Raw genomic sequence first — 23,432 nt, 5'->3', positions numbered from 1 at the left:
AATTCATTCAGAGTATCATACCTTGAACAAAAACCCACAATAGGTGAAATTTATTTCCTCATAAGAGGGTTTGGGCCATTCGGATATGCGGTAGGTTAGTACCTCGTCTACAGGTAGATGGGGCGATGATAGATTTGTTGCTTGTCGTTTGCTTTAGCTTTGTTCGGAGTATGATATTCTAAAAGAATTTAATTTTCAATTATGGGAAATCATCAACTTTGTGTTGATGTAGGGACACATCTTGCACTGACGAAAGGCCAAATAGTCCGAAACCATTCTGCAAGTGTGCCCATTCCAAAAATTGAAAATCCGGCAGTTGTATCACCAAAAGCCCACATACTATTGGTGAAGTGTTCTCTTTTGTTAGTAGTCTTTTTATTCTATCCGATTTTCCTCTATATGTATAGGAGTTTTCAAAATGAGAATCTCCAAAATAAAAGAAGGGGGAGTTTTTCTCCCACCCAACTCTTGTCAGGAGTTCTGTGAGGATCATTGTGCAACTGTAGATAGTGTATTGACGGATTTCCGGTAAAGAGCTACTTCTGTATGGTTACCATAACTTACCAAATGTCGATGCAATACTGCAATACATAATAATAATAATAATAATGTTCAAATCCTTGTTGAAATTGCTGACAACTGTTTGCTGCCTTGCAATCCATATCACCCAGCCACAATTTCACCAATTACCTCTAACAAAGATTTCAACAATCTGGAATATGACAACTTTTACTTCGACTTTAAGAGAGGAGATTACATTGGACTTAACTTCTACCTGTCCATTGTAGACTGTTGAAAATGGTTTAAATTTTTTTAGTTTTTTTGGTGCAGAATTGATATTTCACTCTGTATATATGTATGTTTAGCATTAATTAAGTCAATTATTTTTTTTTGTCATTAAATCATGCTGATAGTTATTATGGACATACATAAAGAGTGAAATATCAATTTTGCACCAAAAAACTAGTAAAAATTTAAACCATTTTCAACAAACATCCATATACTAGTTTGAATAATAAATTAAACTGAATTTTGCATTGGAATATTATTATAGTAATATGAGGGAAGCGCCTAAGGTGTATATGAGATACTAGTTTCCTTTATGAGGCTAGAACCATAAAAAAATGTTCTTTTTGTTTTGTTACGTAGGTGGCTGTGATTTCAAATCTGAATAGCTCCTTTATTATTGAAGAAATGTTGATTCACCTTGGCAAAACCTTTATTGCATCACTTAATTTAGGACAATTTCCACGTTCGTGGAAATCTAGTTTTATCACCCCAATATTCAAGTAGGAATAAAGCAAATATACAAAATTATAGACCGATCACAATTCTAAGTGCTATCCCAAAATTATTAGAGAGTCTGGTCTTTGATCAAATAAAAAATCTATTGAACCAATTATTATACAAGAGCAGCACGGTTTTTGCCCGTGTAAATCAACAACTACAACCCGTGCTAGGAATCGCACGTTAGAAGATGAGACCTTGTTAACCGTTACCTCGCACAAGTTTCGACTTCCAAGGGTTGTCGTTCATATTGACCAACAGATGGTTAACGGAAAAACAGAGTTTTAACGTATATTACCTGTTTTCCTAGAAGTGATATTGTAATTGTTTTTTCAAAATCTTCCTGTTTGACCAGAATTCATTATTTATCTAATTATATTTTTTAATTACTTAGTGTTACATAAAAGACATTGTAGAATAGTTTGATGTACCAGTCCAACTGATAAAACTACCCTTGAATAAAATTTATAGTGATGATTTTTTAATTAGTATCATGGATAACCTCGAAAATATTCGGTGTTACGCCTGCGCAGCAAAATGGTAGAGGTTGTTAGAGAAATTGTAACCAGAAATATTTTTTCATATAATTTTCCTAACATCTCCCATATTTGAGATAAGGTTTTGCAAAAAAAGCTAAATTTTTTCATTTGTTTAGTAAATTTTTTTTTCTCAGAATGGATATGATGCTGGTGCACGATTTGATGGACTGGGGCAACAGGTTCTGCCACCAGCGCCCCCTGGTGTGCCCCCATCAGCTGCTCAGTTAGCAGCCATGGCCGGTCATCAAGTTGCTTTAGGACAAAAGAAAAATTCATTTCTTGCTGGAAGTTCGGAAGGAGGTTACACATTTTGGTAGAGGTTGTAGGTACTTTTAAAAAAGTGCAAACTACAATAGGCTAAACTAAATTGTTTAATTTCTTTCAGTTATGGACAGATACCCCAAACTGAGTACATAATCAAAACATTTGATTGGGGTTTTTGAATCTAGTCCTGAATATTTGTTTTCGTCTTTTTCATTTAATTATGTCAAAGTTAAAAGTAATACTATACATTTCGTGGGTTTATTTCTTTGACAAAGAGACGATACAAACTTTTTCATTTTTGTTGAATTTTTCCCACGATTTGATGAAAGAAAATTATCACCCAAATAGTGAAAGAAAGTAATTTATGTTGATGTTAAACAGGATAGATATCATTTCATGAATAACTTAGAACACAAAAATAATAAAAATGAAAAAATTAGTAGATGAACTTATGATTTATGGTATTGAACAGAAAAAATATCATAAAAACAGTTAATAATATTTTGAGGAATACATTGATAATATTTATTTTAGTGAGTGAAGTTCTCATCTGGACTTTATTTCGATATTAATTGCTAGATTGTACCTAGTTATTATTATTATTAAAATGTTTATTTTTTTTACCCCTTTTAATGCATTTAATATTGAAATATTCATCTGTTGAAATTACCAATTTAATATTTCAGATGTTGCAATGAATATAAGTATGTTCTTGAAAGCTACATAATGTTGATTATTTCGCTGTATGATTTTTAAAAATATATTGTGGCTTTTGAATTGTAGAGGATGTTGATAAAATTCAAGTTTCCTCTTATTAATCAAAGGAAGTTGAGAATATGAAAGTGAATTTTTATAAAAAATTTAATTTAAATAAGTATGGAATTGATGAATATTTGGATTTCTTTGATAGGCAAAATTAGAAATTTAATACAAGGTAACGACAAATGGAATAATTTCAAGCAAATATACTGTTTACTTAATTAGTAACTTATTGGGTTGAATCGGAAAGTGTTAACGTTCTATGCCTTTTTCAATTTCTCATTTGAATGTTTTGTTTTTTTTTCAGAATGTGGAAGGTAAAAAATACTCGAAAATATTTTGTGTGATATACATGTATTTTAAGAGCATACTATTGTGAATGGCCTCAAAACCTTTGTATATTTCATTGGTGAATATTTCAATGGATGAATGTGTTGCAAGAATTTGTGCTTTTGAATGAGTCATCTATTTCTATTATTTACTAACATAAGTCTTTCGTTTTATATATTTGATCCTCTCTTATTTTCCAAATAGCACAAATTTAACTTGCAACTCAAAGCCCAGATTTTTATTTTGTCAAGGTTGTGTTAAACGTTGATTTATTACTTCAATTTATGAATTCTTCTGATAAATAAAATTAGAAAATTGACCCTAGTGCAATAAAAAAGTGTCTGTCAAGCTCTTCTTGTTCTGTTCTAAATTTTCCGGAACTTGTTTCTATTTTCATTTTTGTTTCTCGGTTAACAAGTATCCACCCGTAGTGAAGGGCGAGTCATTTCAAAAAGGAATTTTGAGTACTGGAGAGAGTTATATGAATTTGATTAGGATGATTGGCGGAAAATGGTGAATGGAGATTTTTTGTTTATGAAATACAATTCAAATGCTCTGTTAGGGGCGAAATAAATTTTAAGAAACTTTTCAATTTTTGAAAAAATGTTTTATTATCACTCTCTACCTCTATAATTCATCCATTTAAAGTACCTCTTAGCGTTATTCGTGAGTAAATATAGTTTATTAGGTTTGACCTCAAAAAATGAAGGTTTGAGCAAAATATTTAAAAAACGATTTCTCATACAGAATCGTTTTTCTCAGTAACAATTTGATGTATCATAAACATAAAGAGTATATTACTTGAAAAACAAATTATTTTTTCTACATCTTCAAGACCAACTTGTTTTTTTTATTTGACAATGTTCTTCAAATTCATTTCTCATCGAGTAGAACTTATTTTCATTATCTTGAAACAAAATTCAAACATTTTCAGTCCATAACTCCATCAACCACCTAATAAAATTATATTTAACTCTCTTGAGATATTCTATAATTTCGTATTTGTTATATTTTTTTTATAACTACCTTTCATTTATAGTGTCTCACTCTATAAGCAACATTTCGTAGGCAATAAATTCTGTTAAGAGCCCTGGTAATCTTTCTTTGGGTTAATATAAGGAATGTGGAGAACCCGTTCTCTTTAAAGTGGGTTATTAAGAATCGCTCGATTTTGAGATTATCTTTTGTTATTATTGAAGAAATCGTAGAAATTCTTGCGTGCGAGATTACACCATAAAAGTGGCATCATGGAACAGTTAATTTCATAAGGTTTAACTAGTATTAATAATTATACATAAATTTTCCAATATAATTCCAATTACTTATTACTTATGAAATTTACAGAGAACAAAACTTTTGTACTGGATACTTTTTTGATGATGTTTCATGATACCATTAAAAATATTTTAAGATCGAAACTTTATCAATTATTCAGGATAATAAAAAACAAGTCTTTTCGTTTTCTATCATTTATTTTTCATAAATGTTGTGTCGTTCGAAAATAAATATTGACAACATGTCAATGGGAGAAATATAAAGTAATTTGGTGGTAGTAATGAAGTTGAAATAATATTCATATTATTTGTTGTTTAATAAAGCTTTATCAACTTTTTTTATTAAGTAATATATTTTGTTTCCTCATCAACCCGATTGGAAACAAGATGTTAGCACTGAATCGCATATTTGATAATGTTCTGGGGAAAAATGAAGTTTTGTTTTTGAAATCGTCAGTTAACTATTTCAATATCCTGAATGGAAAAATGTCCTTCATCTTATTCAAAATCATTCTTTTATGCACTGAATAATTTCCAAAAACTACCTATCACTACTGAAACAGTTTTGATTAAATGAAGAATCCAACATTCTAGAACCGAAATGTTCTGATGAATTAGTTGAAAATAATCTTTGAAAAAACAGAAAAGATGAACGAGTATGGAGTGTAAAAAACACTAATGTATAAAGTAAACAAAGTATTGTGATCTGAAAGTAATATTACTTAATAATATAGGTTATAAAATGTTGTTAATTGTAAGTCAAAAGTCAATAATATACAAAAATGATAGAAACATAAAAGAAACATTTACGATGCTTCAATTGTTGATACTAACAATTGAAAAATTGTTGAGTAGACTTGGTTTGAAACCTTTTTTCTGTTTGTTTTTATTATTCTTGCATATCAATGGCATTTGAATAATTGTTGATATTTCCACCTGATGAAAGCTGCGTTTTTTTTCTATAACTCCGATAATGGAATGGGAAAAATGCAACACGTGTTTCGCTATACAGTAGCTTCTTCAGGCGTGTCTACACTGAAGAAACTATCAAATAACGAAATACTTGTTGCGTTTTTGTAAAACTGGTGAAAATCTCACAAAGTGTCGAATTTTATACTCAATTTAAATTTCTTACCTTATTTTTTAATTTCAACTAACTCATTCAAGTCCTAGTATTTTTAATATTCCATTCGTTTTATCTTGTAGATTCAAATCAGTAAAAACTATTTTTGAACAATGATAGGTCTGTCTCTGTCAGTCAAGAGTATTTCTCTAAACAAATTATATGCAACCTTCAATTTAATAAATTAACAGTAAATGCCACACTGAAAAACTATTTTTGCAATATGGATAAATCTGTACAAATGGGTTGTATCATCAGTGAAGTTTATAATTTTGAAGTTCAATGTGATATGAACTTTTTGGTGCCAAATTGGAAAATGGAAGTACCTATAAGGGATTGAACTAATTCAAGAGTGGGTTTTTATTTGAATGTTGACGATCAACAACAAAGACCACCATTAAGATAGAAATTTAAAAATCATCTTTGCACGATCTGCATAATTCATTTATGAAAAATAAAAATTGTTTCAGTGCAGCTTGTAATTGATAATGATGGAATTACTAGTCAATCAAGTTTATGATAAACAATCGAGAATCGACTTATTGTCTATTGTAACATTTTCAAATGAACACCAAGAGAATTTTTTCTTACTTGCCGCGGTTTTGTTGTACTGATATTTTTGTTGTTGTATTTAAAAAAGAAACATTTACAATGAAATTTACTATTGTGAGACATGTGGAGATCTATTGTGAAATATATTACACCTAAAAAAATAAGTTTGTATTTATTTCTGTTTGATAAGAAAAATTAGGTAATATTTCTCTATTTGATCTATTTAATTGAATTCTTAGTGAATTGTGAGATAACCAAAAGGGCAATGTGAGATCTCAGAATTATATTCCAAAATTCAATAATTTATAAAATCCAATATTTTATTGATAAGAATCGAAACTCGTCTAGTCACAAATTTTGATAGAGAACTAGAGTTGTGATGGAACTGAAGTTGAGGCCATTGTTGTCAAATAAAAGAAATGATGTGCAAAGTGGGTGTCTTCCACTATAACTTTAATGATGCAGACTTTGTTCTAAATGTGCCAGTTTTAAATACATAATTTGAAATAAATTGTTGAGATGGTAAATGCTTTTATTCACTCACCTTCGTGTGACATAGACTCTAATATAAAAAAAAACATCACACAGACATCACAGCGCCTAACTTAGATCGATCTAATAGATGCCAATTACTGTTTGTATACAAATAACGTTAATTATACCGAATCTTGCATAAAATGGAAATATGTTGACGACAAGATACCCAGAAAAATGCATCTTGAGAGATTAAGTAATTGCTATCTCTACTGATTATTTCTAATTCTTTCATTCTATTACTACTTGCAATTTAGAATTATTATAACATTTTAAATATTCTGTAGTATCTGTTTAAAAAAAAATCTGTTTGAAATCTGTTTTTCCGTTAATCAGCTGCCGCCCCCATACGAACGACAACTCTCAGAAGTTGAGAAACTTGTGCGAGCTAAAGACTAACGAGATCTTACGTTTTAACGTGTGATTCCTAAAACTGAAATAATTGATCAAAAGACAGGTACAGGCCCGACGCAGTGTTAGGAATCACTCGTTAAAAGGTAAGACCTCGTTAGTCCTTAGCTCGCACAACTCCTTTGAGAGTTGTTCGTGGGGGGCGACAGCTGTTCAACCAACAAAAGATTCTTTCCCATCCTCTTTACTACAATTTCAAGCTTTCCTTCCAATCGTGCATAACAAACTTAATTCACTACAGAAACCGCCATCTATTTCCATGAATATGTAGCCGACCTTACATCCTTCTCTAAGCGATTTATTTTCAAAAATATTTGCTTCCAGGATGTTCAGTGTTATTGGCCTAAAGACCTCATCTAGCTGCTGAGTATGTTAAGCTATAAATTCTGTTGAACTACTTTACAAAAACGAACCCACTTTCTATATTCATTTGAAAGCAGAAAGATGATTTTAATATGTCTTTCAAATATCTGTTTCTCGACGTTTTCTAGATTTAGAGTAGACCAAGTTGATAAAATTAAAAAATATTTAATTTTAGCGACATTCTTGAATTAATGAATAACTTATTTTCGGAATATTATTAGGTTATTCAGATATTGTATTCGTAGCCTTAATTATCGAATATTTTGATATGTTTCTATGTGTGAAAAAAGTTCATGTCTGCTAGGTATCAGATAAATTTGTTTTGGCAGGTATTACAAGCCTTCTGAATAAAAAATCATTTTTTTTAGTACATTAAATTTGTGACATAAGGTTTGGAATATGCAATGTGAAAACTGAATATATTTGTTAAATATGAGGTCATGTTTCTGTGGTATAATAGGGAAAGAACTCTGAAGATGGTAGTTTTCATCTTTGATAATATTTTTGTTCAATAATTATTATAATGAACATTTTGGATTTGAAGAACATTAAGAAAATTGATATTTTAACATTGACATGACATTTTTAATAAAGTCCTAACAGTTATAAATTTACAAGACAATGTAAATGTTGGGTCGATAATAAAGAAAAAAAATCTTGATAACGGGTTCAGAAAATAAAGAAAAAGGGAAAAATCCGTAATAACGGGCTCAGAAGACTTTATTATCATTGTTTGTGGTTAAACCAGTTAAAGCTCAACAATCGCATAATATGAACTACTAAAAACATAAAAAAAACTTACTAATAAGATTTATTTTGAGTTCAAAAAGGTTTACAAGACAGCAACATGTGTTTCGCTATACAATAGCTTTCTCAGCAGGATTTAATTAACTACTTTAAGATTGAAACATCTTATATTATAAGGCGACAAAGCTTAATTGTCTGGTGAGAACATACACTGTTCAAAAAAAGGTGAATTTTAATTTTTCTAAAAAAAAAATATTCATTTATTCATCAATTTCTATATTGTCCCCTTCAAAGTAATCCCCCTCAGATATAATACACTTTCGCCAGCGTTTCTTCCAAACCTCGAACTCTCTCAAGCGATTCGGTTTTCATCTCCTCTATCGTCGCAAAACGCCGTCATATTATGGGTCTCTTCAACCTTGGGAACAGGAAAAAGTCGCAGAGGGTCAAATCTGGTGAATACGGTGGCTGAGGCATGATTACGGTATTGTTTTTGGGCAGAAAATTACTAACAAGCAATGATGAGTGGGCATGTGCATTATCGTGATGCAAAAGCCATGAATTGTTTTTCCACAATACCAGCCGTTTTGTTCGTACTATTTCTCGTAAGCGGGCATAACTTCAAGATAATACTCCTTATTGACTGTACGACCATGTGACAAGAACTCCTGAAGCACTACACCACAGTAATCGAAGAAAACAGTGAGCAAAACCTAGACATTTGATCCAACTTAGCATGCTTTTTTTATCTTGGCTCTTCTGGGCTCTTTCACTGGGATGATTGAACTTTGGTTTCGATGTCATAACCATATACTCATGATTCGTCACCAGCTATGACCCTTTTAGGCAAATCTGGATCGCCGTTGATGTCATTCAACAATAGGCTCATTTAACATATTTTTTAATTTCATTATTTGAAAGTTTATATTTCAAATAGTACACCTGCAAAAAATCTGAAATTTCACTCTTTATCTTCCCCATCAAATTATATTAGTTGAATGTGGTGGCGATGGCAGCGATTCATAATCTCCAACTACAGACCCGGTTGCCACCGCTCGAAGCTCGTTGCCTGGTGTGACGTCAAAATGTATCGCGGGCGATCTCACATTTTCAATTGCTCTTGCTCAGTTGTAAATTGACATAAAAACCGGAAAATTTTGTGGGATACTTTGGAGGTGATTTACTTTTATAATATATGATTTTCAATAAAAATCTAAATTAGCCTGAATGAGCCCATTCCTGAACAAACGCTGCCACACGCTTCATGTTCAAAATTTCCGAAAAAATTGCACGGTATGAGCCAACCGATACGCCGACATCCTCAGCAACTTCTCTAATAGTGATTCGACGATTCTTCACTTTCTCAACATTTTCATCAGTTGTTGATGTGCTGGGGCGTCCAGGGCGAGCGTCGTATTTCACATCTTGTCGTGAAACAAAACTAGTTTGAAATTTCACGAGCTCCAGTATAAGGACCGCCCACTCAGAATGAACAACACGAAAACGCGGAAAAACATTGGTTTTCCCAAGATATTTCAGCTTAGTTTCGAAAATTAAGTTACGAAATGTCGTTTCCTAAGCGATAGAAAAATCTTTTGCAAGATTATTAGCCTTCGCTAATTTTTAAATAGGGAAAAAGCTGATTTTATGGAAAATGGCTTTTTCAGTTAGCTAGACAGGGAAATCGTGCTTTCTTCAAAGAAGCATCGATAGAGATTCTTAGCAGCTATCGTTTGACACCTCGATCACGTTTCCAGTGCTCGTGGGTCAATTTCTATTAGCATTTGAGTTTGAAAAATGTAAGATTTTTCAAACGTACATTTTTGCAAGAAGGAATAGGAATATCGAGACGCGGCATAAGACTTTTTGTCTTAGGATGCTGAGATCTATATGAAATCAAGGAAAACGAAAATTCAGGTTTTTCGTGATATTCCGAAGATTTCCGAGTGAGGCCGAAGACTGTTAGATTTCATTTATCGTACAACGCAAATTGAGGAAGCGAAACGAAACATGAAAAGAATGAGACAGAAACAGCGGCATATAGACGTCAATGGAAATTAGCAGAGCGGTATTCCTACTTCAAAGCCCAGCGCCTGCATAAAAACAGGTCGTAAACGCTGGCAAATCCATACGAAATGAGTTTTTTTCGTAGTGGAACTATTGAAAGTAGGTCAGTCAGGATCGCACGGCTTTTGGCGATCTCTGGTTGGCTGAAAGTGGCGCGGAAGAGAGCCCGTTTATTTAGGATAAATATGCGGAGTTCCGAGTCACGATAGTTAGTCGAAGTCAAAGTAGTGAACAAGTAACAACGATTTAAAATATCCGAAGATATTTTAAAAGTTTCAAGTTGCGGTCAGGATTTTTTGAATGAATTCGAGTCTCTGGTTCTTCTCAGAACTAAATAGAGACAAAACACATCATTGGAGTCTTCAGGAAGCTGCGGTTAACACTATATAGCCAATTTGGAGGAATTTTTACTGGAATTTGGAATTCTCAGGATCCCTTGAAACCAAATCAGGATATATTAGTGGCTGGATATTTATTAGAGGAATTCCAGGACCGTGGATATTTTGGGAGCTGTTAAAACGGATACTGGAGCAGACTACTGGTCGAATATATTATTATTGCACATAACCATATTTTACGCTTGTCCAGGTTCCTTTTGGCACCCCGCCGAAGGAAAGCAGCCCAAATCCTGCAAAGGAAGAGCAGGTCCCTACTAAAGTTGCTCGGTCTCACCCACCCGATCACCTTGCGGTGTTAAAGATCGAGGTGTTTAGAGATTAAACTCGAGAGGGTCAAGACATCATTAGTTACGTCCTTCGGGCGAACGACTCAACTTAACCGTTGGGACCTTTCCAGGACTTCGATACCTTTCCACCTAATCCTGCGAGCGGCCCTCATCCTAGGGTGCTGTTCAACCGATAGGCTCCTTGTTCCTACATCACTAGCTCAGTTCACCCTGTAGGCCTTGGTTAGGAAAGTAGCTTTCGCGAACCAAGGGTGAACTTAAAAACATAGATTTCCGTGAATCCTACCCTCTGACTATTTCCTCGTCAGAGTCATATTAGGGACTTTTGAAATCGAAATGCAGACTAGGGCAAAACACGCGCGAGCGCAACTTGCCGAGAATACGCCAGTGCCAAATCGCGAGACCACAAGTTTCGGTCAAACTAACTTCCTGTCAGACATTTTTAGCCGCCTGAGTGCGACTCCTACGAGCCGACAAGGAACCCCTTTGGAATCTGGTTTCACAGGAAACAGTATTCCCAGAACTCCGGTAGGATCAGCCAGTCTGAGGCTAGGTTCTACTCACCGTTCTTTTTCAATAAACGAGGACATCAGTGCCTCTCCCTTGGTCGCAGAGCGACAAACCGCGGGCATTGGTGGTTTTTCGGCAAGCCGAATAATTCGAGAATTCGACAAATCTCAAAGGACAAAGTCGTCCTCAAATCGCGATAAAACAACGCGAAATAGTATGTTGTAATTAAACCGCATTAGGGAAAATAAAACCTCGGCGATGAGAAGGATTGATCTCTTACATGCGGAAGTAGAACGTCAGGAGACGTTGCTACAGAAAACTGGACACCATCTCCGAGGAGATGCACCAGCTAGACCGCAAAGCGAACCCCAATTAGGGCTTCGCGAGATGCTAGCGATGCGAGCACGATCCCCTATGCTGAGATCGGCTCCGAAACTACGAAATTCGCAATTTTGTTCCCAACCGGAACAAAAGGCAGAAATCGGAGATTTTTGCCGACGGCGAAAACCGGAAGGAGCGTTCCCTCCGAATCCGACAATTCTGCCTGAACGCGAGATAATAAGACACATGACGGAAGAGTTACCCACTTATGTGGTAACCAGGAGTCCGAAGATACACAAGGTGTACAGCCATCCTGTAGAAATAGCATGTGCACAGGAAATAAAGCCATTGTCGAACCCGACAAGAGATTCATGCTACGGACAGCGTTTTCAAAGCAACGAAGGCTTTGGAGATGCTGGCCACATGGAAATGGAACAAAGCGTCGAAGCACAGGTCGTCCGACGCCAGGCGCCGCGATGCCCCCAGGTTGGAGCATTTAGCGATCCCTGGGAGGAGAGGGGTGCGTTGCGCACAGGAGCGCCTCGCATCTTGAACCAGCTGGATACTGACGACCTAGCGGAAGCGCTAGGGGGTGGTGGAATGCCAGGGGGTCACCCTGAAGTCGAGAGAGGCTTGGGGGTGGCTTCATGGCGGGGTCAGTACCTCCAAAAGGAGTCATACGTTCCAAGAGAGCTAACTGAAGCAAACCAACCTCCCGTCGTACTCAGACAGGAACTGAGTCCCAAAATCCCTGGGGCTCAGGTCTGGGAGGCCAGCCGGCCGTTACGGCGAATGGTACGCGCGGTCGGAGGGGGCGGAGTCGTAGGACACGCCCCCTCGAGGCAAATCGACCCCGATGTAAGTGTTACCGGAGGACAATCTACTCGACCATCTGCAAAAATGTACTACTTTTAAACATTTTTCTGAATCAGAGTACAATCACCGAATGCCACTGTCTATATTTCAAGTACTTTCGAACACTCAATTATATTCTTTACACAGAATTTGATGCAAATTCTTTGATTGTTTTTTTTTGATAGCAAAACATCACCGAACACACAAAACACTTCTAACTTTTATGCCACTTACCAACAAACTAAACACGCTAAACAACTGAAACTGTTAACATATTGTGACAAATTAATGAATTAACTGTCTTAAACCAATTTATTTCCAACAATATTTCAATAATCACAAACTAATTTATTTATTACAACACTTAGCAACTAACGCTTAATTTATTTCCGCTATTTGAATTTTTTGTTTAGCCGCTCGATCACAACTAATTTATATACCACACTTAGTAACTAACGCTTAATTTATCTTCACAGTTAGATTCCTTTCTTTAAACTCACGATTCACTTTCTAAGTACAGACTACTGCTCGGGACGGAGAGCGACCTTTTTATATCGTCAACGAACGCTCCGGATCTCTCTGCGAATTTCGGGAGTCATCCACACCTTTCGCGCGCTGTTTCGCGATGAGATATGCGTTTGCTGACTGGAACATCGTTCAGGGCCGGCTTCAGATTCATTACATTGCCCCCTTCTGAAAGACGTTTCGCCCCGAAATGTCATCCTTGGCGTGTGTCGATACCTGCAGAACTCTCCATATTTGCACTGTGAAGTTCGATGGAAGTAACACTCCACAGTCTTTATACTCGGTCGTGGAGTTCACACAATTCTCCAGTGGAGCCCAGAGGCTAATTTCGGGATTGCCAACTCCACGAGATTCTGGTCGAGTATCGTCTCCTTCAGTCTAGTAAGATTCCTCCAGACATCTTCATAGGACGGTTTGTCTCGAGAATGCTTTTTGTTCACCAAGTAGAAGATGTTTCTCTGACCCTTCTTCAACTGTAGCACTCCTCCGACTTCTGGATTCTGTTCTCGTAATGTTTGAAGCTGACCGAATTTCTTGTTGAATGCCACAGCGATACCCTTGGACATTTGGAGATCCTCTGCCACGCAGTGAGCTAGTGCGTAATCAACTGGAACCTTGAAAAGGTCTCGTGACTGTTCTCGAGTTACTCCATGTACTACCTTCTGTCCGTTCGAGTATAAGGACATGAATTGCTGGAACGTCATTTCATCCTCTGGTGGTCTGAGGGCGAGAACTTGGTCGTGATTTCCAGCATAAGGAGCCAGTCTATTAAAATGGACGACCCTAGGCTTTCCTCGAGGTGGCTTATGGATTCGGTAGACGAGGTCATTAATTTTTTTCATGATTTTGTACGGACCCTCCCACGAGTTCCGCAACTTCGGTGATAAACCACGGCGGCGCTTAGGATTGTACAGCCAAACTAGGTCACCGATTTCGAATCCTCCAGCATTCGCCTTGATGTCATAGGCCTCCTTCATCCTATCGCTGGCACTCCGGATGTTCAAACGGACTCGTTCATGAATGTCGTCCATTCTCTGCCGAAGCTTACTGACATAGTCTTCTTCCGCAGTGTCTTGTTCTGGAGGCGTCCCAAATTTTAGGTCGCAAGGAAGCCGCAGCTCTTGTCCCATAATAATACTGGCAGGGGTTTGGCCGGTTGACTCGTGCACTGCCGAACGATAAGCCAGCAGGAACAGGTGGAGGTATTGGTCCCAGTCTCTTTGATGGTCAGAGACTACCTTGGACAAGTGGCGGTTCATAGTCTTATTCATTCGTTCCACCATTCCATCGGACTGTGGATGTAAGGCTGTGGTTCTGGTCTTTCGAATGTCCAACAGTTTACATATTTCTTGGAACAGGTTGGACTCAAAATTTCTGCCCTGGTCCGAATGCAGCTCCAATGGGACACCGAATCGACTTATCCATTCCTTTACCAGGACGTCAGCGACGGTAAAGGCTTCCTGGTTGGGGAGGGCATAGGCTTCTGCCCACTTGCTGAAGTAGTCCATGGCTACTAGGATGTATTTGTTCCCATGGTGGGACTCTGGGAACGGACCGGCGATATCGATGGCGATTCTCTCGAAAGGACTACCCACGTTATACTGGCGCATTGGAGCTTTCGGTCGTATCCTAGGTCCATTACTGGCAGCGCATACAGAACACTTTCTGCACCAGTCTTTGACGTCGGCTTGACAATTAACCCAGTAAAACCGTTGTCTTACTTTCTGGAGGGTCTTCGTTACTCCCAGATGTCCTCCAGTGACTTCATTATGGATTTCTTTGAGCACCTCCCGTCGTCTGCTCCGGGGTACCACTGTCTGGCACCTTTCTTCTGCACCGTCTTCAGACTCCAACACCCGCTTCAGAACCCCTTTTTCCAAAGTAAGGGAGATCCATTGTGCCCAGTACCTGCTACCTCCTGCCACGATGGTCTACAAAGGAGGCGAAGGCCTTTGAATGAGAACCGTGCCCAACGCATAGAGGAAGCCCAGCAGAGTTCTCGCGCATATCGGGGCAAGCGATTTCCTGACAGGGATAAGGTGCCCACTGTTACGTTCGCACCAGACCAGTGGGTGTTGTGCAGAAACTATGATCGCAAAGCTCGCAAGAATTTTGGCCCAACTTGGACCACTCCTTGTCAAGTCCGGAGGCAACTCGGCCCCAGCACTTACATCGTAAACAAAGGTGGTATAGATCGGGTCATCCACGTGGACGACTTGAGACCTGCCCCATCATCACGCGAAGGTCAAGAGCACCTTGACCCGCGTTCTGTAAATATTGAAGAATTAGCTTAGAATTAAGTTAGATAAGATCTCTCATGTAGTTACGTGGTTGCCCAGTAGAGCCTGAAAGGAGAGACAGGCAGGGAAACTGAGCAACGTATTCTGTATAGTTTAGTTAAGCATTAAGTAAGGGGGTTGAAATATTGTAACTCTAGTAAGTAAGGACCTATTGTAAAAATTGTTGAGATTTTGTTGATTTTTACCCAAATAAAGAACACTTCTCGGTCTCTGATCAAAGAAACTGCAAGCGACTTCTTAGAGCAGGGGGGTGTTACCAACTCCACTATATAGTTGAACGATCGACTAATCAGGTTAGGACGAATGATGAACAATAGGTGGGCGGAGCCTATGCGCGCGCCCCACAGACAGATAAATATAGCGCGTTTCGCAGGCTAGGGAGCTTTTAGTCTGAGACTCGGGCTCTGACTTAACGGAGTGATCTTCGCGAGAGAATATTATTGGCAAAAGACTATAATATTGGAAGCTGGTTAAATTGTAGAAATATTGCAAAAGACTATTGGAAGTTGGTTAAATTGTAGTAATATTGTAAAAGAAGTCTGCAGCTGCAAATTTCTTTGTCAGAGATTAGGGAAGTACAAAACAAATCCCCAAGATACTTCCCTAAGTGGATTCGCTTATCAAACAAAGCCAGAAAAAATTGTCTTTTTCAAAACAAAGGCAATTATATGAAAATTACAAAGGAGAACATTGCCGAGTTATTGGATGTGTACATATCAATTCTACGAATATACTGCTGTGGTACTATAAAGGAAAGACGGAGTTCTGTGGATCGTCCCGTTCAGGAGATAGAGTATACCAGGAGTTGCAGAAAGTAACAAAAAAATCTGAACTTTTCAGTTCAAATCTGTCCTTTTCAGGACTCCTTGATAAAACGAATTCGATTCCTACGCTTTGTCATCGAGGGACCAACTAGCCGGCCTTCTTCGACGTATTCGACCTGCCTAGGCCCGAATACATCTGGAGGTACGACCCAGTACAACTACGGAGTAGCTCACGTGAGTTGCTCCATTGCAGTGCTGTCTGGGGGCTTAAAACCGCCCGTGTGCCTCCGGAGGCCATTCTCACCTTCGGGGATAGGAAAGTTAGGCAGGTCAAGGCGCGGAGTGTGTGTCGGTTAGGTAGTAGGGATCGTAGGGAACCCTCTGGTCCGGCCTAGTGCCATCGTGGTGGCCAGTTGCACCCCCGCGGCGCAATTAGTTTAGTAGAAGATAGGGAAACTAATAATATAGCCGATCCGTTGTTCTTAAACGAATGGTGATGGAGAAGGAGCTTCGGGAAAGTGAGGTGCTGGAGCCGAGTTTCCTGTTTGAAGGAGACTCTGCTAAAAGATCATCTGGAGGACTAGCACCCATCAGCTCTGGTCTCGGTGCGGCAGGCGGCTTGGGGTTTGCTGATGTCTCAGGACTCCACGCCCAGCCGGGTGTCACTTTCAACAGACATCCCCAAGTACCGTCCTGGCGACAAGCGACCTTTTTATATCGTCAACGAACGCTCCGGATCACTCTGTGGATTTCGGAAGTCATCCACACCTTTCGCGATGAGACATGTGTTTGCTGACTGGGACATCGGTCAGGGCCGGCTTCAGATTCATTACAGTAGTTTCGAAATTCTGGAAAGTATGAAAATCAATGAATACAAAAATTCCCAATATGTAATGAGCGATCAAATTAAGTTGAATAGTTCCTCGTTACTTGAATATGTTCTTACCAGATAATCATGCTTTGTCGCCCTAGAATAATTAATATGTAATGTTTATTAATTTATCAGCTTGTTTTTTACATAATATTTACTAGTGAATGAGTATTTATACCTGCTGTATTGACCAGATTAGAATTTATTATCTGATTGGATCGTAGGTCATAGTAGTTATTTTTAGAGTGTTTCAAACCAAAAGTAATTAATCAAATCCTGCTTTTGAAAACTATTCTATAGCGAAATACGTGCCACGGTTTTGTAAACCTTTTATAGTGAAAATCAAAGTAAATCTCATTAGTAAGTTCTGATATGGATTTTCAAGTATTGGCCTTCAATTTAAGATACATTATCATTCTTATAAAAAAGTCTGAAAACATGTCAACAGAGTTGAAAACCATAGCCCAAATACAACGCATTTATGATTCAGTTGCAAGGCCAAGTTTAGACATCAACATAGGCACTATCTGGTGTTGAATCATAGACTCTGGTTTTCAACCAGCTGCTTATTAGTACAAGATGACAGTGAAAGACAGAAGACGAATCGTGTCGAAGCTTGGCTGTGCAACAGATCGCCTTAAGGAGCCTTGTTTATCTTTAATATTCGATAATTGAGTTAGTTCTCTGTCGTTTTAGTAGATGATGTAAACAGAGCTCAGTATTATAAATTTCACCCATCCTGTAGAAAAGTGATTTTCAAGTATTCTATTATTTGTCCTAGATAAGTAGAATTGATCTAGTGTTTCACTGGGAAGATGAGAAGAATGGTAGTAGAATTGGTTACAGTAAATTTTGATCTGTATAAAAATTCAATAATACAGTTAACTGGAGTAGTAGAAAGCCAAAAACTTTCTTGTGTTTTTTATAATGTAAGATTTACAAAACCATGACATATGTTATGTTTTACCATACATAGCTTCTTAACTGTACTAGGAATCGCACGTCAAAAGGCAAGACCTCGTTAATCCTTAGCTCGCATACGTTTCGGCTTGATGTTGTCGTTTGTAAGGGGAAAGAAAGCAGGCTAACAGAAAATAGATATTATAACAGCAGCCTTTAGGCTTTGTTATAATTGTATTAATAAGTCATGATACGAATTTTCATCAAGTAACGGCCAGTTTCATTTGATATAAAAAAATCCATAGTCAGCAAGGCAATTGAATCGAAAGGAAAAATATCCAATGTGTCTTATATTATTTTTTGCCAATTGTCAAAATGAACTAAGCACCTAAGAACGGGATAAATTAAAACAGTTTTGACTAATCTGATCTCTGAACCTCTCCCCGACAGTTACTTGTTATATATGGGTATCAAATGACAAGGCTTGAGTGGTAGAATAAAATAAAAAAATTAATGGGGGCAGGAAAACGGTTGGTAAAGGAAAGGGGAGGATAAGCAGGATGAGTCTTCAATATCGAGTCCCAGGACGTACACAGGCCAACGACCCACGACAGGCCAATGGGAGGCGCCCCCGCTGGTGTTAACGGGTGGCTCCTGCCTCATTTCAGCATTCAGTCTGAGACTTCCCGCTTCCTGCCGAAGCTCACGCGAGATTTATCGAGATGTTGCGATTTCGATACCTCATAACTAAGTGTACTAAGTGGGTGTTACATGATTCTCATTAGCCCCCTGGAAAAAGTTCACGAAAAAAACAGGTAAGAGTAATTCTGATATCACGAGAATACGTGAATTATCTTAGCCAGCTTTTCCATGAACTAAGCGCGATCGCATTCGCGCCGTTCATGGAAGATATCTAGCATTTCATAAATCAGCCCGTGTTTAAGGCTCTGATTATGATAACTCCTAAGCGCCGTGACGTCCCTCCTCAGCGGACTTTTCGGCAGAAAGAACTTGGAAGAATTTATATGACAGCCTCCTGATATGTTCAGTGACCGTCTCAACTCCTGTCAGATTTAACAAATTATTCAATGAAATGTATGTCACTGTTCGTGCAGATACGTTTACGCAATTACCCTTTACTCGCAACTTCCCGAAGATCTTCACGTTAGTAAATTTCTTCGCGAAGCTGACGAGTTCTGTTTTGTTAGGGTTAATCTCGATTTTGTTACGCTCGAAGTACGGCACGACCAACCTGTCGAGGTGGATCTGAAACTGTTGCTTCGCCATCTCGCTCGAGAACTAATGTGCGTATATCGCAGTGTCATCTGCGTATATACACACATTCGTTCTCGGAAACATCGAAAGTCGTGCGTGTACAGAGAGTACAAGTGCGATGACAGGCAGAACCCCTGCGGAACACCTGCTTTTATTGGATAATTCCGCATGCCTGCCGACATCTTGGCGACAAATCCCTCTATCGAAAGCTTTTTGGACGTCCAACAGGACCATAACTGTATTTCTCCCCTGGTTGAAGGATTCCTTCAACTAGGATAAGTTTTTTCCGTTTCATACAATCTGGGTAGTGTTGGTGTTTGATTATAGCATTGACTATATGTACTAGTTGTACAACACCCTTTCGCGGCAGATTGCGGATTAAAACTGTTTCAATCCCATCAACGCCTGTTGCTTTGTTTTTTCCTAGGCGCTTAATGGTTGCGATCACCTCCTCGACGTCCGTGATCCACTTCAGCAATGTCGACTTCGGTATCGACGGAGCCGGTCTGCTCATGATGTTGTTTGCAGTATTAGTGGATGCTCTGTGGTCGGGCTCAACTCGGTGGAGATTGGCAAAGTATTCTCCAAACACAATTAAGTTCTTGTCGGGTATAAGGTCAATCGTGGTGGGCGACGAACCATTCCAAGGATAGTGTGACAGCTCCTCGGGGTATTCAATGACAATATTATTATTGTTCAGAGAATACTCCAGCAAGGTCCTACCATAAGCGTCCGGTTGATTGTGGCAGTTCTACTCAAGCCTTCCGGCATTGAGATCTCCCACAACTAGTACTTTGTTTCCAACATTATACATATTGTCCAAATCATGAGGAGTTAAAGCGCCCATTTGGCTTATTATATACCGCAAACATGCAGGTACCGTCAGCAAGCTTGATGCCAACATGTTCGATGCTGCTCCGCTGCTGAGGTATGTGCGTGTGTGCGATACCTTATCAAGATAGTCACGCCACCGCTTCTCACCGCATAATGGTGGTCCATCCAGACAGTGTTAAAACCTCGTGGCTTCAGCTTATGTTCCTGTCGCAGCTTAGTTTTGAATAGAAATATGTCAACATTTTGTGAATAGTGTATGAATGAAGTTAACAACACTGGGGTATTTGTTATTAACTCCATTCACATTTAACATGCATGTCTTTATAGACATTTAGAAGTTATAATTGCTGATACTGCCCGCGAACGTTGCGAACGCGTTCCACTTTTCAAATGGACTAGTAGCACCTGCTATGAGGTTGCAGAGATCATTAGTTGCACGAATGATCTCTGCGAGGTTCACCATCTCGCTTAGCATCTGGAAGCCTCCATGAGGTTCTGTTGAGCCCCTGTCGTGGGTGCAATCACCCGCTCTCTCTCTGCACCGGTGGTGGGTGAGGAAGGTGGTGACCCAGGTGCTTGTTGTATTGCAGGCTTCGTACGAGGATTTTGACATTTATACGTCTAGTGCCCTTCAGCGCATTTCGGGGACCTGAAGCAGTTGTTCGTAGCACGTCCCCAAAGCTGGCATCTATGACATTGCATCAACCTCCTGCTGTTATTTCGTAACTCCGATGTGACCCTGGTGACCATGGAACGTTAGGTTTCAGAAAATTGAGGGTGATGTCCTTGTCAGTCACGACCATATATAGGAGACGTCTCTCCGTCCTCAGCCTATATACTGCCATCATCCTCAATTTCCTCTACCGGTGGAGCGTAGTGCAACCCCGGAAGACAAACGCGTGTGTTTTATCCTCCGGCAGGGTATACGTATGAAATTCAGCTTGTGCACCTCGAATCGTGTTAACGATTGAGTAATGATCCTTGCGCGTGTACAAGCATGGATCTCCCGGTATATTTTACCGAGATCTCTTCCTCCAACTGTTTATTCAAGTTTTACATTACATTTTTTTTCATGAGTATTGTTCCTTGAACAACAATCGAAAGAAGGGTTCTCGTTTTTGGTTCAGTCCGCCTTATGATACTGGCGTCAGGTTCTGGCATTCATTTTCTTCTGGATCTCATTATACGTGTCTGTCTTTGTTGTAGAGATAGGCGGGGTAGGCGTGGAGTTAGAAGGTTTCCTCGCCCTCCTCCTTTTTCTCTTTCTTGTGGTGGCATCTTCTTCTTCATCTCTCGAAGATTTAGCAATAAGTTTGGTGTTTCGCTTCTCATCGGGAGAAGCTTAACTTTTTCCCTGATTACTTTTTCCGAGTTATCTTGTTTGCATTGACTGCTCTGGTCTTCATATTCTTCACTAATTGGGCTAGCTCTTCTAGACCTGGCAGGACTGGATTAACTTTTTGGCGAAGGAGCATGGTTGTGTTAGCCTGGTCCGTAGTGGTATTGTCCGTCTTCTCAGGGATTTGGTATTCACGTCTCCTCTGAGAAGATGCGCACCGTTTCTGTGCCTATCTTGTCTGGATTTCCTGGTTTTTGGGATTCCCCTGTATGCCTGAACCCTTCTCTGTTTCTTAATGTGAAACAAAATTGTCTCCTGGATTTTTGGAGATTTCTTTTTCTCTTTACCGCTATTGCTACTGGGCCTGCCTAGTGAAGAGATATCACTTAACAGACTCTCTCTGTCACTACCCGGGCCTTTAAGGTAGGTTGGTTTGTGTCCTGGGGTCTGAGGTCTAGTAGAACACTTAGTTTTACTACTAGACTTGTTTGTATTTATAGGATTTTTGACACAAACCTTTTTTTGGAGAGGCTCCGGGGTCCTTCAGAAAATATTTTTTTCCCGTAACGGAAGGGATTTACCAACTCGCCTCAACTTATCCGAAAGATAAAGTATGGTGAAAACTGACTCGCACTAAAAATAATCACAAAGGACACTTTTTCGATATCGATATCAGAGCTACTGAGATACTGTATTCGGCGACTGCCAGCAGCGAACTCGGTAAAATAGTAGTAGTAGGCCGCACCTACAAAATGGCGGATTACATATCATTTCACAACTACCTCAATAGCAGTCCAATATTGACGTATCGACAGGATTGGTAAACGTGCTATCGGCTGCATTGCAAAAACTGTTAGGCCTCAGTTTCGTCGAACTCAAATGTACGAAACAGATATATCGTCAGTTCAGATCAACTTTGGAAGAGACGGCGTACATGTTATCCACCCTAAAGCCATAGATTCCAGCGAAGTTCAATTATGGGACGGCCCTTAATTTTCTCATGGGCTTCCACTGTCCACAAAATGCAATGCAACACTGTAGACCACGCAGTTGTGTATTTATAGGCTCGAAATTGTTTGAAGGACAAGCATACGTGGCTCTAAGTCTAGTAAAGTTTTGGAAGGTTTATTTATTGAGGAGTGACGCTAGTTGCACACACACCGATTTTGGACGGCCAGTATAAAATCGGCCGATATTTTATTGGTAGCGGGTGCTTGCAGACTCACCGGATTTTTACCGGTCACCGTCATTAGCACGCACTACCAAAACTAAGTTAATACGTAGTAACTACAATTTCACCGAGCAGTCGAAACTGGAATGGTCGGTATAAAATCGGTGAGTATGCAAGGGTTTATTTAGTCATGTACGCCACTACTTCCCGGTACTGCCGGCGATACAGTGGCAGTGGACGGCTGCTCACCTGTATTTTACCGGCGGATCACCGGTCGGCGTGAGTGCCTGGTCCCGTTCCCAAATGTGGTTCACTATTGGAATTTGGACGACCGGTATAAAATCGGTGTGTATGCAATTAGCGTTACGCTAGTAGCACACACACCGATTTTGGACGGCCGACTTTGTACCGGACGTCCGAATTCCAATAGTGAACCACATGTGGGAACGGGACCTTGCACACAGGCCTACCGGTGATTGTCGCCGGTAAAATACCGGTGAGCAGCCGTCCACTGCCACTGTATCGCCGGCAGTACCGAGAAGTAGTGGCGTACATGACTAAATACACTCTTGCATACTCACCGAATTTTTACCGACCATTCCAGTCTCGAATGCTCGGTGAAATTGTAGTTACTACGCATTAACTTCGTTTTGGTAGTGCGTGCTAATACGACAACAAAGCAACTGATTGTTTGACCGATAAAAATCCGGTGATTGTGCAAGCACCCGCTACCAATAAAATATCGGCCGATTTTATACTGGCCGTCCAAAATCGGTGTGTGTGCAACTAGCGTTACGCTAAATGCACACACACCGATTTTGGACGGCCGATT

The 23,432-nt window shown here is 39.1% G+C and overlaps 1 protein-coding gene across 4 annotated transcripts in view; it reads left to right on the top strand.

Annotated features, from left to right (window-relative positions):
• The window catches only part of LOC141483590 (DAZ-associated protein 2), a 46,510-nt gene extending 39,855 nt beyond the window's left edge, over positions 1–6,655 (top strand). For 3 of the 4 annotated variants that reach the window (XM_074178332.1, XM_074178334.1, XM_074178335.1), the window contains one exon: positions 1,961–6,655. In XM_074178332.1, coding sequence (XP_074034433.1) covers positions 1,961–2,143 — 183 coding nt within the window. In that variant the 3' untranslated portion in view covers positions 2,144–6,655. The remainder of the gene's footprint in view (positions 1–1,960) is intronic. The other variant, XM_074178333.1, reaches the window with a different exon arrangement.
• The last annotated feature ends 16,777 nt before the right edge of the window (positions 6,656–23,432 follow it).

Source organism: Leptinotarsa decemlineata, unplaced genomic scaffold, assembly GCF_025532065.1.
Source record: "Leptinotarsa decemlineata unplaced genomic scaffold, Ldec_3_MD MMD2_tig00003736_RagTag_RagTag, whole genome shotgun sequence".
Taxonomy (NCBI): domain Eukaryota; kingdom Metazoa; phylum Arthropoda; class Insecta; order Coleoptera; family Chrysomelidae; genus Leptinotarsa; species Leptinotarsa decemlineata.
Note: the sequence above shows the minus strand (reverse complement) of the source record. Positions and strands in the feature narration are given on the sequence as shown.